The sequence below is a fragment of the Chiloscyllium punctatum genome, chromosome 2 (assembly GCF_047496795.1).
Source record: "Chiloscyllium punctatum isolate Juve2018m chromosome 2, sChiPun1.3, whole genome shotgun sequence".
Lineage (NCBI taxonomy): Eukaryota > Metazoa > Chordata > Chondrichthyes > Orectolobiformes > Hemiscylliidae > Chiloscyllium > Chiloscyllium punctatum.
The window spans coordinates 85,441,319-85,458,311 of record NC_092740.1 but is presented as its reverse complement, the minus strand read 5'-3'; the positions used below and the strand labels follow the sequence as shown (position 1 = coordinate 85,458,311).

At 38.6% G+C, this 16,993-nt stretch overlaps 1 protein-coding gene across 3 annotated transcripts in view; it reads left to right on the top strand.

The window, feature by feature from the left end:
- Positions 1 to 16,993, top strand: part of carnmt1 (carnosine N-methyltransferase 1) — a 50,573-nt gene that overhangs the window by 21,447 nt on the left and 12,133 nt on the right. For 2 of the 3 annotated variants that reach the window (XR_011962537.1, XM_072585057.1), the window contains exon 6: positions 5,667 to 5,780. Coding sequence is in view for 1 of the 3 variants with exons in the window: in XM_072585057.1 (XP_072441158.1) it covers positions 5,667 to 5,780 (114 nt within the window). In the remaining 2 variants the exon portion in view is untranslated. Of the gene's footprint in view, positions 1 to 5,666; positions 5,781 to 6,251; positions 6,314 to 16,993 lie in introns of all 3 variants that reach the window. The other variant, XR_011962538.1, reaches the window with a different exon arrangement.

Here is a 16,993-nt window from a genome sequence, read left to right as displayed (position 1 = left end):
GTTTTCCAAATTTTCTGTTTTTAGCTTTGAGTTGCAATGCAGTCAAAGCATTTTCATCCCAATATTGGAATTTTATTTCACAATTGCTTATGTTTATGTTTAAGCAATTTATTATGAAGTGCTTATCCTCTATTCTTGTAATGCAACAACCACAATTATAGACCACTGATACTTTTGTTTAAGTTGAATTTAGCAAAAAATAGCTAATTCCTTTTATGGAGTTTACTTCCAATTATGACAAATGGATGTAATTTTCTACATTCTGTACAGTACTATAAGAAATAAGAGCAGGAGATTCTGTATAATAGCACCAAAACTAGGAGCAGGAGTAAGCCAGAAGGCTTTTTGAGCTTGGTCGATCATACAGTAAGATCATGGCTCATCTTCAATCTCAGTTCTATTTTCCATTGGAATCACCATGACTTGATTTTCTCTAGGATCCAAGAGTATCCATCACAGGCTTGCCTGTACTCAAACCTTTTGAACATCCTCTGGGAATATTCTCTGGAGTAAAGAATTGTAAATGTTTGCATTCCATTGAGTAAAGGAATTCCTCCATACCTCAGTTCTAAATGATCAGAGACCACGCTCCCTAGCTGTAGGCTCTCCAGCCAAAGGAAAACCCCTCTTATTAAACCCCCTGAGATTTTTCCAGATTTCATTGTTTGGGATAGAAATGCAATACTCTACCAGTGCGTCTCCTGGCATATTGTAGTCATGTGACCTCCACCATGAGGTACTGATATTGAGCTGTACAAAAAGAGTCAAAGGAATGTTCAGAGCTGATAAAAGCTGTTAAAAACTGCTTAAAAGTAACAAATAAGCAAGCTACAACTGAAATGCTCACTAAGACATTAATGGCTGTAACTTTGCCTCTCCCAGCAATAGTGGAACTAAAAGGTGATATGAAATGTACATGACAATATTTTTGAAATGCATCAGCAAAACCATAGAACATACTTAAACCAGCGGAGCTACAAGTAACTACACTCTTATCTCTTGGTAAAAACAATGACTGCAGATGCTGGAAGCTAGATTCTGGAGTGGTGCTGGAAGAGCACAGCAGTTCAGGCAGCATCCGAGGAGCAGTAAAATCGACGTTTCAGGCAAAAGCCCTTCTGCCCGAAATGTCGATTTTACTGCTCCTCGGATGCTGCCTGAACTGCTGTGCTCTTCCAGCACCACTAATCCACACTCTTATCTCTGTTGGGAGAGATTTTTTTTCTAAGTGTATTCTACCCTAAATCTCTCTGAAGTGTTAAAAAAAGCAAACTGCAGATATTTTGAAAACCTCAGAAAAACGCCTTGAACACTAAGTAAATGCTCCTGATGAATGGTGTTCTATATTAGGGTGCAAGGTGAGAAAGAGCCCATTGATCAATACATTACTGCATGAATACAGCTCTCAGAATTCAGAATTTGCACAATTAAAAATGATGCTATTGTAGGGAGATAGTGACATGATATTGTCACTGAACTAGTAATCCAGAGACTCAGGCAAATGTTATGGAGTTATGAGTTAAAATCCCACTGTGGCGCATGGTGGTGAAATTAAAATTTTTCAAATTGTCATACCTAGAAGATAAGCGAATTAATGCTCAAATTAAAGCAATAATGTGCAATCTTTCTACATGACAAGTGAATTAGAATAGTCTGAAAATTCTCCATTTGCTCCTCAAAAGGAGGCCTGGGCAGTCCTCATTGACCACCAAGCACTTTTATTGGCCAAGATAGCTTGCACTTTAAACAACAACTCCTTTAACTCAGAGGTTGACTTTAGGTACGTCGTGGGCCCAGTTATGTTTGTCTCCTTGTAGGGTATGTAGAGCATGCCGTGTTCTAGTCCAATTCTGAGTTCCCTCCCACTTTTTCTTCAGTATTGCCAATGACATTAATCGTTACTGCTGCTTGGTCTTACATGGAATTGGAAAAAAATGATCAATTTTGCTTAAGCTGTCCATTAGTTCTGACTTTCACCTTATCCCTCTCTTGACACTCCCATGACTTCACTGTCTACATTTCTGGATTAGGTTGTTCACCCATACCACTACAACCCAGTGACTCCCACAATTGACTACATTTCCTCAATCCATGCTTCCTGTAAGGATGGGTCTGTGAATAGGAAGGGTTTAGGGGGATATGGGCCAAATACAGGCAAATGGGACTGTGTCAGATTGGGATGCTTAGTTGGTGTGGACAAAGTTGACCAAAGGGTCTGTTCCCATCCTGTATGACTCTATGACTGCATTTTCCCAGTTTCTCCATCTTTATTGCATCTGATCTGCTAATGCCACCTTCAATGGGTGCCTCCAACAACACCACCAACCCGCGCCCCCCCCCCAATCCAACATCTGTGATCTCCTTCAGCTTCACAGCTCTCCTTGATAGCTGCATTCATCCTCTTGAACATCCCAGTTTTACTTCCTGTATTATTCTAAGCTGTGTCCCCAGAAGCCTATCAGTACAATTCCTTTCCTAATCCTCTCTGACTCTCTAACTGATTTGTTTTTATCTTCAAGACACTCCTTAAAACCTGCCATGTTGACTAGGCTTTTGGTCATCTATTCCAATTTCTCCATGTGCGGCTTTGTGGTGTACTTCGCTTTTAACTTCTCTGAGGTACCTTGGGACATATGATTTTGTTAAAGGTGTCTCATAAATAGAAGTGGTGTTAGTTTTAATTGCCTGACTATATTGTACTCAGATGTGGCCTATCAAACAGGTACAAGTTCCTGATGTTTATTAGCTGTCTTTCAGTAATTCAATCAATTTTTTTTGCGTTCATTATTTCCAAACATCCTCTGAAGTGACTTTGCTGCTTTGAGTTGTATTGTCAATATAATACCTTGCTCCAAAAATCTCAATCTTTTTGTTTTGACCATTTCCATCCCTAAATAAGTAATTCAAGCATTTCCTAGCTATTAACTTAACTGGCCTGTAGCCTGCTGCTTTCTGTTTTCCTACCTTCTTGAAGTAATGTTACATTTGCAGTTTTCCAATCTGCTAGGACTTTTCTGGAAATTAGGCAGTTTTGGAAGATAGCAACCATTTCGTTTCAGACCCTGGAATGTAGGCCATCAAAAGCTGGAGATTTGTCAGACTTCCACACTATTGGTTTTCCCAACCTTTTCTCTATTAGTCGTTAATTAATTCTGCCTCTTGCATCTTACCAATAAATGTGAGTTTGCTCCCTGTTTGTTCAAGAAAATAATGTTCTAAGAAGCTTTATTGAATACACCTCAAAATCATTTTTAAGGCATCTTTGCCATTTGAATTTGTCCAATCTATATAAAGATTAAAATTGCCACTGCATTTTTAAAATTTATTCTTTCTAAGATGTAGACCTATCTAGCAGTGCCAGCATTTATAATCCATTGCTAATTGCCTTTATGAAGATGATGTTGAGCTGCTGCAATCCATGTGGTCTAGGTACATCCACAATGCTGTGGGAAAGAGAATGGTTGGATTTTGATTCTGTGACCAAGAATGAACAGCCATATTTTCCCAAGTTCAGAATGGCGAGTGCTTTGGAGAGGATTTTGCATGTGGTGATGCTCCCATGTATCAGCTGCCCTTGTCCTTCTAGATGGTAGCAGTCGTGGATTTAAAATCTGGTGGCTGTGGAGCCTTGTTGAATTTCTGCAATTCATCTTGTGTGTGTGCCCCCTGCTGCTACTGTGCCTCAGTGGTGGAGGAAGTGATTGGCACGACATCCACAAACAATCATAATGGGCTGCTTTGTCCTGGATGGTGTCACTGTTGTTGGAGCTGCATTTATCCAGGCAAGTAGGGATTTGGCATCACATTCCTGACAATGTAGTCATCTGCCTCGCAGTTAAATATTTTATTCCTTCACAGATTCTAGGCATCACAGTCTAGTCCAGCATTTATAGCCCATCCCTAATTGCTCTTGAGAAAATGGTGAACAGCATCCTTGAACCACTTCATATTGTACAATTACTCCCAAAGCACTGTTGGGAGTTCATGGTTTTTGACCAAGTGACACGAAAGGACAAAAATTATGGTTCCATGTTGGTGATGGTGTATTCCCGTATACATGCTGCCCTCAACCATCTGGGTTGTAGATATTGCATGTTTGGTGGATATTATTGAAAGAGACAATGAGCTGCTGCATTGCATTGTGTAGCTGGTACACACTGCTGTCATGTGCATTGACAATAGAAAGAATGAATGTTGAAGTTGACAGATGAGATGCCAATCAAATGGGCTGCTTTGTCCTGGTTGTGTCAAGCCTCTTGAGTGTTGTTGGATTACATTCTTCCAGTTAAGTGTGTAATATTCCATCATCTGTTGACAAAAGAGAAACCTAGAGGTTCAGGTACATGGTTCTTTGAAAGTTGCATCACCAGTAAACAGGGTTGTTAAGAAAGTGTTTAGCACACTTGCCTTCATTGCTTAGACTTCTGAGTATAAGAGTTGGGATGTCATGTTGAGGTTGTACTAGACATTGACGAGGCTGCTGTGTACGGTTCTGCTTGCCCTGATATTGGAAGGATATCATTAAATTGGAGACGTTTCAGAAAAGATTTACAAGGATGTTTTCAGGACTGGAGACTTTGAGTTGTAAGGAAAGGCTGGGATGGTTTTCCTTGGAGTGTAGGAAGTTGAGGGGTGACCTTATAAAGGTTTATAAAATCATGAGGGGCATAGGTGAATGACAAAGGTCTTTTTTGCTATGGTGGGGGAATAATCAGGACATACTTTTAAGGTGAGAGGGGAAAGATTTAAAAAGGGTCTGAGGGGCAACTTTTTCACATACAGGGTGGTTCATATGTGGAATGAACTGCCAGAGGATGTGATAGCTGCAGGTATAGTTACAACATTTAGCATGTTTGGATAGCAGTGTGAATAAGTAAGGTATAGAGAAATATGGGCAAAATACAGGCAAATGGGATTAGTTTAGTTTGGGAAATTTGGTCAGCATGGACAAGTTGGACTGAAAGGTCTATTTCTGTGCTGTATGACTCCATCTGTTTAACCAAGATGGAAGCAGGACATCTGTATATCCATATCATTATGGATGTGACTTGATTTCCAGAAGCTATTTCTTACAGCTAAGATAGCAGTGCACCCCTGCCTTTCAACAAGTCCCTGGCCAAGAAACTCCTGTCTATAGTGTTATAACTGATCTAGTGTACTTTAGGTATCTATATGTTAGAGATTTGCCTGGGTGCAGCTGAACCTAAATGTTCATAGATTCATAGAATTGAATCCCTATAGTGTGGAAACAGGTCATTTGGCCTAACAAGTCCACATGGATCCTTCAAAGAGAACCCACCCAGACCCATTCCTTTACCCTATTACTCTACATGTTCCCTGACTAATGCACCTAACCTACACATCCCTGTGCACTATGGGCAATTTAGCATGGCCAATTCACCTAACCTACACACCTTTGGACTGTGGTAGGAAATCAGCATGCCTGGAGTAAACCCATGCAGACACAGGGACAATGTGCAAACTCCACACAGAGAGTTGCCCGAGGCTGGATTTGAACTTGGGTGCCTGGTGCTGTGAGGCAGCAGTGCTTACCACTGAGCCCACCATTATCATAATTATTGTTTGTTAAAAGCATGGATGAAATACTTTCACAGCTCTTCATGTTACAAAAGTGTAAAATAACTTCAGCTTTTTTGTATCAACAGACACATGGGATTGTGTAGCAACATGTTTCTTCATTGACACAGCACATAATGTTGTTGATTACATTGAAACAATATGGAAGATCCTGAAACATGGTGGGATATGGATAAATCTTGGTGAGTAATCTGATCAATATTGCAACTATAATTCAAGAGCATATCTATCTCTACAATTTAAACTTTTATAAATAGAGTATATATTTATATGTACATATGTGTATCTCTTAAGGTATAAGCATCAAATATTTTAGCATTTGAATCAGTCTCAGGAATTAATAAAGCCAGATTCGCACATAATTAGCTGTATGACAATGTTTCCGTTTTTAAACCTCAAGTGTATAAATTGATGTTGCCAAATCAATGGACATTATTTGAGGAAAAACCTTTTTGTATTTCAGTTCTATTTCCTTCAGAAATAATGATCACAACTGCCTTGATTCCTTAAGGTATAGCCATAACAATGTAAAATGTGAACATAATGGTATCTGCTTTTGTAAATGTACTACATCAATATTAAATGTAACAAAAGCACTAGTAGTATTTTAAATTATGTTCCTCTGATGCTTTTCCACCTATTTCCTTATATAGACAACACAAATACTTCGTGCAAAGTGCAAAACCTGATAAAGAAAGCACCTTGAAGACTCTTTGTAGGTGACCATTATTCTGCAGATTGTGTTTTATTTTACCTTTAATTTTATATATAAACTAAGCAGATGAGTGAAGTGACAAAAACCTAGCTGTATATGATCAGGGTGAATGCTCGTTAATTAAGTTATTAATGTTTGAGTGGCAGAATATTGGTAGATACTGAACCTTGACCTCAAAAAAAGTGGATGATATGACAATGGAGCAGCTTTTGGCTATGACGGAGTTTAGATGTTTTCATCAAAGTATTGTTGAAGTAAATTTTAAACAGAATAGGTTTTGACTCAAAGAATGTTATGGAAATTTTCAAGATCGGTAAAATTCAAAACTAAAAAGAAAGTATTATGTGTTTAATTGTAAAGATTTAAAATATTTTAAAAGAAAGTTGTTTTCGTTTTGTGTTTTTTGAACGTTTATATTTTGTTCTCACACTGTTAATTGGGAACTAAATATTTTGAAATTAACATTGTATGCTGCTAGTTGTATATTAAGTATATGCTAATTGATCAGTCTAAAAACATTACTTTTCAGTGAATTGTAAATTGAGGATGAAACTTGACTTGACTGTCAGACTTGCTTTTCTGTAGGCTGAATTTATCATGAAATCTACCACATTTATTAAATTACCCGAGGGAAAATATCATGTACTTTTCCTTTTACACTGCCTCCTCCATCAAAAATGTTACACTATTCAAAATTGAATAATTGGTTTGCATAAATATTTTCACAGCCTCTGTAGCAGAGATCATTTTGTTCCATGAATTATTTGAATACCTCTATCCCTACTTATTCTTACATTATCTTTTCTTCACCAGTTTTTTTAAGTCATGAATGCAACCTTTGCTCTGAGTCTGAGTGTGTTCCACATTTTCTCTATGCAAAGGGAGAAATTTCCTTCCAATTCTCTTGTTAATTTTGCTGTTCGATTTGGTAATCTGATTTAAAGGTAAATGACCAATAATCATTTGAATTATCATTGTATTTGAGCATTTTAAAGACCTGGAAAATGTCTCCTTTTCGTCATCTTTACTCCAGTGAATCCAGATGAATTCTGTGATGCTGTTCATAGCTTGGAGGCTTGAATTTCTTTGAATAGTGTTGGACTGGGGTGGACAAAGTTAAAAATCACACAATACGAGGTTATAGCCCAGAAGGTTTATTTTGAAGTATCAGCTTTCGAAGTGCTGCTCCTTCATCAGGGAGCTAGTGTGGCAGGATCATAGGACACAGAATTTATAGTGACAAATCAAAGTGTCATACAACTGATGCGATATATTTAACATACCTAGATTGCTATTAAGTCTTTAATCACTTCAAATGAGTTGCAGGTTTTGATTCATTAATATGTAAACCCCAGAATTTCTTTTTAGTCACCTTCCTGAGGTAACTTAAGGGTTTATAAACAAAGTGTGACATCTCAGCTCAGACAATGCGTTAAAGATGCGGGGTTAGAGTCCATCTGTATTCTAACCACTCTGATTCGAGGCTGGAATACAGATAGACTCTAACCTTGCACCTTTCTTTCAGACTTTCTTACAGGATTTTCAGATGATATTAACATGATCATTTTTGACTTGTATTCAAATATTTTTGATACATTGCACTTGATAGCTTTGTTTCAGGAACAGTGTTGTCTTATTGTTTACTTAGAGTATGTAGTAAGTTATACACTGCAAATGGGCAAGCATGTATTTAAGCTGAATGTTTCCTTCTGTGAGGAAAAGATCGTTCAGGTTGACTTGAAGTGTACTAATGTGCTACTTACAATTCCTCTTTGTATTGTAGCAATGTTAACTTTTGCAATTAGACATTGAATTCTTACATTCTTATTTTAACTAAATTTACCATTCCACAAAATAGTCAATGTTGCAGAATTTAAGAGAATGGAGCTATTATAGTCTGCAGCTGTGAAAAGCAAATAATTTTAAAATAGCACACAAGAAACAGTAACAAAAAAAAACAGCTTTCTACATTTGTTTTTTTCTTAGTGCAATTATAAGTTTTGTTACATATTTTATTGAGAAAGAAAACCTGCATGTGAAGGATCATTAGCTATGGCAATTAAGGAAATGAAGAATGGTACTAAATTTGAAAGAAAATGTTGGAAAAAGTTAATCAGCAAAGAATGACTTTTAAAAAGCATTGGAAAACATTGAATACTTGGAAAAATTAATAAGGAAAACAAAAATACAGTAAATCCTTCTGCAACTATATAGAAAGGAAAAGAGAAGCTCAAGTATATGTTGATCCCATGGAGGATGAGATTGGGGAATTGGTAATGAGGATAATGAAATGGCAGTGAACAAGCATTTTTATCTATCTTTGTTGTCGATTACACAAATAGAGTCATACAGATGTACAGCATGGAAACAGACCCTTTGCTCCAACCTGTCCATGCCGACCAAATATCCCAACCTAATCTAATCCCAACCCAATCTAATCCCACCAGCCAGCACCCGGCCCATATCCCTCCAAACCTATCCATCCAAATGCCTTTAAATGTTGCAATTGTACCAGCCTCCACCACTTCCTCTGGCAGCTCACTCCATACACGTATCACCCTCTGCTTGAAAAAGGTCTCTTTTATATCTTTCCCCTCTCACCCTAAACCTATGCCATTTAGTTCTGGACTCCCCGACCCAAGGGAAAAGACTTTGTCTATTTATCCTATCCATGCCCCCAATGATTTTGTAAACCTCTATAAGGTCACCCCTCAACCTCTGACGCTCCAGGGAAAACAGCGCCAGCCTATACAGCCTCTCCATACAGCTCAAATCCTCCAACTCTGGCAACATCCTTGTAAATCTTTTCTGAACCCTTTCAAGTTTCACAACATCTTTCCGATAGGAAGGAAACTAGAATTGCACGCAGTATTCCAACAGTGGCCTAACCTGTCCTGTACAGCCGCAACACGATCTCCCAACTCCTGTACTCAATACTCTGACCAATAAAGTAAAGCATGCCAAATACCGCCTTCACTATCCTATCTACTGCGACTCCACTTTCAAGAAGCAATGAACCAGCACTCCAAGGTCTCTTTGTTCAGCAACACTCCCTAGGACCTGACCATTAAGTGTATACCTCTTGCTAAGATTTGCATTCCCAAAGTGCAGCACCTTGCATTTATCTGAATTAAACTCCATCTGCCATTTCTTAGCCCATTGGTCCATCTGGTCAAGATCCCATTGTAATCTGAGGTAACCTTCTTCGCTGTCCATTACACTTCCAATTTTGGTGTCATCTGCAAACTTACTAACTATACCTCTTATGCTCACACCCAAATCATTTATGTAAATGACAAAAAGTAGAGGACCCAGCACCGATCCTTGTGGACTCCACTGGTCGCAGGCCTCCAGTGTGAAAAACAGCCCTCCACCACTACCCTCTATCTTCTACCTTTGAGCCAGTTCTGTATCCAAATGGCTAGTTTTCCTTGTATTCCATGAGATCTAACCTTGCTAACCAGTCTCTCATGAGGATCCTTGTAGAACGCCTTACTGAAGTCCATATAGATCACATCTACAGCTCTGCCCTCATCAATCCTCTTTGTTACTTCTTCAAAAAACTGAATCAAGTTTGTGAGACATGATTTCCCATGCACAAAGCCATGTTGACTATCCGTAATCAGTCCTTGCCTTTCCAAATACATGTACATCCTGTCCCTCAGGATTCCCTCCAACAACTTGCCCACCACCGACGTCCGGCTCACTGGTCTATAGTTCCCTGGCTTGCCCTTACCACCCTTCTTAAACGTGGCACCATGTTTGCCAACCTCCAGTCTTCCGGCACCTCACCTGTGACGATGATACGGTTATCTCAGTAAGAGGCCCAGCAATCAGTTCTCTAGCTTCCCACAGAGTTCCGGGGTACACTTGATCAGGTCCTGGGGAGTTACCCACCTTTATGCGTTTCAAGACATCCAGCACTTCCTCCTCTGTAATATAGACATTTTGCAAAATGTCACCATCTATTTCCCTACATTCTATATCTTCCATATGCTTTTCCACAGTGAACACTGATGCAAAATACATACGTTTCAAGAATTGTAGAAAATTGAGGCAAAAGGGATGGGGGAACGTAAAACAATCTCTAGGCAAAAACTACTGGGATATTTAATGATACTGAAAGTTGGCAACTCCTCTAGTCCTGATAGTCTTAAAAGAAGTGACTGCACAAATTGTAGCCACTTTGACTGTAATCTCCCAAAATTCCCTAGATTCTGGAAAGAGCCCAACAGAGTGGAATGCCCTAAATATGACATCTCTTGTCAAGAATGACTTTGGTAAAGGAACCAAATATTATAGCCATATTCTCTGACAATACAAAGGCAGGTTGGAAAGCCAGTTGTGAGGAGGATACAATGCGCCTTAAACGAGAGATAGATCACTTGAGTGAGTGGATAAAAAATTGGCAGACGATGCACAATTTTCCAAATGTGAGGCTGTCTATTTTGGCAGGAAGATTAGTAAAGCAGAAAATTGCTTTCCTAGAGGGCATCAGTAGAGTTTTGCAGTACAGAAGAATCCTGAGTGTTTCATGTGTGAGCCTCTCAAAGTTAGCAACCAGGAAAAATAGAAGGCTAATTGAATGTAGGCATTGCAAGGGCTGGAGATGAAAATAGGAAAGGCTTGCTAGGACATTGGTTAGGTCAGATCATAGAATCCTAGTGTGTGGAATTAGGCCATTCAATCCATTGTGTCCACACTGACCCCCTGAAGAGCATCCATCCAGATCTAACCCCTAATTGAAGTCTGCACATCCCTGACTTCTAAGGCAATTTAGCATGGCCAATCCTCCTAACCTACACATCTTTGGACTGTGGGAGTAAACCAGAACACCTGGGGGAAACCCACGCAGACGCTGGGAGAGTTTGCAAACTCAGGAAGTCACCCAAAGGTGGAATTGAGCCCGGGTCCCTGGTGCTGTGAGGCAGCATTGCTAACCGTTGAACCACCAACCCACTCCACTCTGTCCCATCCCACCTACTGCATATAGATATATTTGTTTTGAAAGTCGTTTAGAGAAGGTTCATTGAGTTTATTCTTGGAACAAAGGAATTGTCCAAGAAACTTGACAAGGAAGGGGTTGTTTGTTTTCCCTTCCAGGGAAATCTAGAACTACGAGACACTATTTAAAAAAATTATTCTTCCTCCTGTACTTTTGATCTTATGAATTTTGATTTTCTTAAGTTTTGGCAAAAGGAGATTCATAATTTCATCAAATTCATGGGTATGGAGACATCAAGGAATTAATTTCGAATCCCACTTGCTCTCGTGGTTTACAAGTGTCACCTTTGGCTGATCTCAACCCAAAGCCACCATTTCGTCGTCATTTATAGTTGCACTTATAGATTTTCTTGCTGTTCACTAAATTTACTATACAGTACTGAGTTTGTTCTAACTGATCAAAACATGCTAGATTATATATAACGTTTGAATAAACAGGTCTCTCTTGATTTTAGGTTGTCCTCAAAGAGGGTTCCTAAGCATGTAAATGTGTCTTTGTTTCAAATCATAAATTTTGATCTTTGATGTTCAGGGAGAAATTTCTCTAAACCCTCACCTTTTGATTCTGCTATGCCTTTTTAATTGTTTTTCCATTGAATGGAAACATTTCAAATACTTTCATTACTTCGTTACCTTCTTGTCCTACCATCTTAAAGAACGTGTGGGTATGCATTCCAAGGTGCCTCACTCCTTCTACTCCTCTCAATATTGTTGCACTTATTGTGTATTTTCTTGGTCTGTTCTCACTCCCCAATGTTTTATGTCACAGTTCTCAAGATGGAATTCCATTTGTCACTTTTCCACACATTCAAATCATTGATATATTTCAGGAGTCAACAGCTGTTCTTTTCACTGTCAATATCACAGCTGATTTTTATGCCAACTGCAAGTTTTCTCATCATGCCTTTCACATTTAAGTCCAAATCATTAATATATACAACAAACAGCAAGGGGTCAACACTGAACCCTGTGGGATACCATTGGAAACTGTTTCCATTTGCAAAGACATCTATTGACCATTATCATTTTTTTCCCTATTGCTGACCCAATGTTGGATCCAACTCCTCACATTCTCCTCAATCCCCCTAGCTTTTACTTTCCTGACCAGTCTCCTGTGGGTTGTCAAATGCATTTCAAAAAAATCTGACTAAATTACATCCACTGTCTCATCATTATGAGTGGGCAGCACAGTGGTTAGCATTGCTGCTTCACAGCGCCAAAGACCCAGGTTCAATTCCCGCCTCAGGCGACTGACTGTGTGGAGTTTGCATGTTCTCCCCGTGTCTGCGTGGGTTTCCTCCAGGTGCTCCGGTTTCCTCCCACAGTCCAAAGATGTGCAGGTCAGGTGAATTGGCCATGCTAAATTGCCCGTAGTGTTAGATAAGGGGTAAATGTAGGGGTATGGGTGGGTTGCGCTTCGGCGGGGCAGTGTGGACTTGTTGGGCCAAAGGGCCTGTTTCCACACTGTAAGTAATCTTATCTAATCTAAATTATTTTTTAAAAATTAAGTTAGTAAATCACAACTTTTCCTCATGCTGACTACCCCTGATTGATAAGATCCTTACAAAATGCCAGTTTTTCCTGTGTTTCAGAATTGATTGTGATAATTTAATTACAAATACAAATGCAGAGTCAATGCCAGTATTAAGGAAAAAAGTCTTGAGTTTTAGCCAGAGAATTGAAACAAGTTATTGTTTCTAACATGGCATACAAGTTGATCATTGCCAGTGACTATACTAGTTTGAAATGGCTTTATCTCAGAATCTAACAGATTCAGCCTTGGTTGGTACTTGGATGTGAGAGCACCTGGGAATGCCAGGTGCAGTAGCCTAGGGGGTTCTGTTGGTGAATTGGTTGTGTCCCTACCTTTAAGTCAGTAGCCTCTGGTTCTGCTGCAGAGGTGTAAAACAGCATCTCTGAACAGATTGATTTGAAAAATTTTTTTACCAGTTGATCAGACCTTTCTCAAATACTGAAAAATCAGTTTTCATACCCACCTCTTATATCTTTTTCTGACCTCTTCATTAATTCACAACCTCCTTAATGATATTGCATAGTTTTCAGTTGACACTATTTTTTTCATACTCAGTTCGTTGAGATAGAGATCTATTTTAGTGATTGCCTTGAGGTGGAAGATTGTCTATTGTTTTCTCCCCTCCTTGCTTGATTCTCATTCCCTAACTTTCCACCCAAGAGGCTGTAGTCTTTCTCAAACAAATCCTTAAATAAGGCTTCAAAGTCTTTTTGCCAATTAATGAACAAGGAGAATTTTTCTTCCTGGCACATGTCTATGAACTCTGTTATTTGTGCGTTATTAACCTAGCCTTAGAGTTGCTTTTTAATTGATCACAAAATGGGATCATAGTTTCTTTGTAAGGGTAAAAGCTAAATCATTACCAGGATTATATTGATACACTTTTAATCAATTTAACCCTTAGATTATACTAAGATGTTTTATTTTGCATATATACCACTAAACATGTTTGCCTTTTCCTAACTTGTATGCTTAATTGGTCCAGCTCCTTTCAAGTTATATAAAACTGTAAAACTGGTTATCTGGTTGTATGTATGTCATATGATGACCGTAATATATGCTGCAAATTCAAGATATCTTGCTGCATAGACTAATGCCATGGAGACTTGGGTTCATATCCAATTATGGTAATTGATGAAATTTGAATTGAATTAATTAAATCTGGAAATTGAAAAGAGAGTCTCAACAATGGTGCCAAGTCACTAACTGTTGCAAAACCTATCTGGTTCACTCAGGTCCTTGAAGGGAAAATCTGAAATTCTTAGTCAGACTTACATGTGACTCCACATGAACATGATTCATTTTTAATTGCATTTTGAAAACCGTTCTGTTCAAGGGCAATTAGTGATGGACAACAGATGCTGGTTTTGCCAGCAGCACCCAATCCCGTCAAAGAAAAAAAGGATTTGCCTTGGAAGTAATGTGTCAGTAATGTTTAGTTGCCAGAATATTGAAAACTATATTTGAAAGCCAAATCGTATCACATTTTGTTTCCAAACTATAGTGTTCAAACTATATAGTTTTATAGCAACCTTATATTGTAAGGTTTTGTTTTTCTCAAATATGATTTAATCCTTGAAGAAAACTGTAATTTGCCAACCCCAACAAGTTTTAAGACTCTGTTACGAATGCAGATAATAGTTAGAACAAGAAGAAAAGGCAATACTAAAATTATTTCTAGACTAGAAACTTTATTTTAGTTGGAATAATCCAATGAGAATCCAAACAGCCTAATATATTCAATTTTATGTATATAAGAAGATGGTTGCTAGGAAAACACCAGTTGGTCCATTGAATTTGCTGCAGGTGGTTGGGATTGCTTCTAACATCATGGTTCACAATGCGACTAGTAACTTGTTCAACCACACTGTCAACATGTGGGGGTTACCATTGACCAGAAGTTGAACTGAACTGGCCATATAAGTAGCACGACTGTGAGAGCAGATAAGAGACCAGGAAAACTGCAATGAATAACTCACTTCCTGACTCATATCCTTTAGGGAAGGAAATTGCCATCCATCCCTGGCCTGGCCTACAAGTGATTCCAGACCCACAACAATATGGCTGGCTCTTAGTTACTATTTGAATAACTAAGGATGGGCAATACGATGCCCACATCACATGGATGAATTTAAAAAAACTCCCCAAAGCCTGTCCACCATTACAAGCCTAAAATCAGGAGTGATGGTATAACCTGCGTTTGCCTGGATATGTACAGCTTCAACAACACTTAAGAAACTTGACACCATCTCAGACAAAACAACCTACTTAATTGGCACCACATTTACAAATATTCGCTTCTTTGACCACCGATACAGAGTAGCAGTAGTGTGTGCCATTTACTACAGAAATTCACAAGGCTTCTTATACAGCGGTTTTCAAACCAACAACAACTACCATCTAGACAAGCAAGGGCAGCCAATACATGGAACGCCACGTTCTGCCAGATCCCAACCAAGCCACTCACTATCCTGATTTGGATGTGTGTTGCCATTTCTTCAGTGTCGCTGGGTCAAAAATCTGAAACTCCCTCCCTAACAGCTCTGTCGGCATAATACAGAAAATGGACTGCAGCAATTCAAAAAGGTAACTCACTGCCACTTACTTGAGGCCCCTAGGGCCAGTCAGTAAAAGTGACCCAGCCAAAAAATGCTCATATTTTTTGAATATGATATAAAACTCTACATTTCTGGAAAAGGGCAATTCTCTGACCTGTAACCTGTTTGTACCCTTGTACAATTTATGCAAATGACCCCTAGTTTACTCAAGCATATCTAATTATGTATACAGTCTATTCTTCTTATTAATTTTGACATCATTACCCGATCACCCCCAAGATCTCTGCTTTTCTAAAGTAATCCCAGTTTTTAAAGGTGAACACGAAATGTTTTAAGTGAAGAAATGCGAAGAGAGGAACAAACGTGATGTCTCAAGTTCGATGCTTATCTTAACATGAAGAGGTGAGATAGAAACAAATGCACAGGTGTGATCTAAATCACAAAAAGAGTGATAGTACCAGACAAAAGTGGTTAGTGAAGAAATAAAAGATGGCTCTACAGATGGCTGAGCAACATCATTAAGAACTGTTGTTCAAGTGTGGTTAGGGAATTGTTGGAAGATTGTGAACTCAATTTCAAATTCAAAAAGTTGTAATGTGTATTAAATAGTGTATTATACAATGAGGAACATTGCTCACACTTGCTTCAAGTAACATTGAAATGATATTGCTGATTATGGTCTGAGTGGGAGTAGGATGGTGAATATAATTAGGGACAGGATTTTGGGGTCATGGAAGAGTGGATCAAAATGAAACAGGAGATGGTCCCTTAGGAGTGCTGAAAAGTGTTAAGGTGATGAATCAGATCATGGCATTATGCTACAGTTATTAACAATGGAGTATGATCCATTGAATGTGGAAGCTGTGGAGTTGAAGACTAGGACAGGTTGTTACTTATTTATTTGATGCAAAGGGTTAGAGCAAGAAATTGGATGGATTATATCATGGTTTCTAACAACCATGGTAGAGAGGAGTCCTCAGTTGAGGGTTAAGAAATACGTATCTGAACCACTAGTGTGGAAGTTTGCATCTCCTGAAAAATCATTGGAGAAGGAATAAGTAGGAAAATTGAAAAATCTTTGCAAGTAACTGTGGGAGGAAACTTAATAAAGGTGTTTATATCAATCATAAACCAAAGTACTGTGGATGCTGAAAATCTGAAATGACAACAGTATGTGCTGGTAAAACTGAGTAGGTCTGGCAGTATCTGTGAAGAAATGAATAATTAAATTTGTTTTGAGTCCAAAATAACTCTCTAGCCTTGAAACATTAGACCTGATGAGTTTTATCTTTGTTTTTATTGTAGTTGACGAAGTCAGTGGACTTATGCTGGATATTGTTTTTTATATCCTTGAGAAATGGATATAAAAATGTGGAGACGGGTCAGTGGAAAGTTGGAGTTGAGCTATTTAACTTAGGGAGGGATGAAAATATTGAAGCAAAATTGGTGGGTTTTTTTCTGTTCAGGGCAAGAGCAGGAGCTGTAAGAGCATTTACACTGTCATCAATGTATCGGGAATAGAAGGAAGGAAGGGGACCCAAGTAGGACTGAAACGAAGTAAACGCTACATCCTGTAAAAAGCAC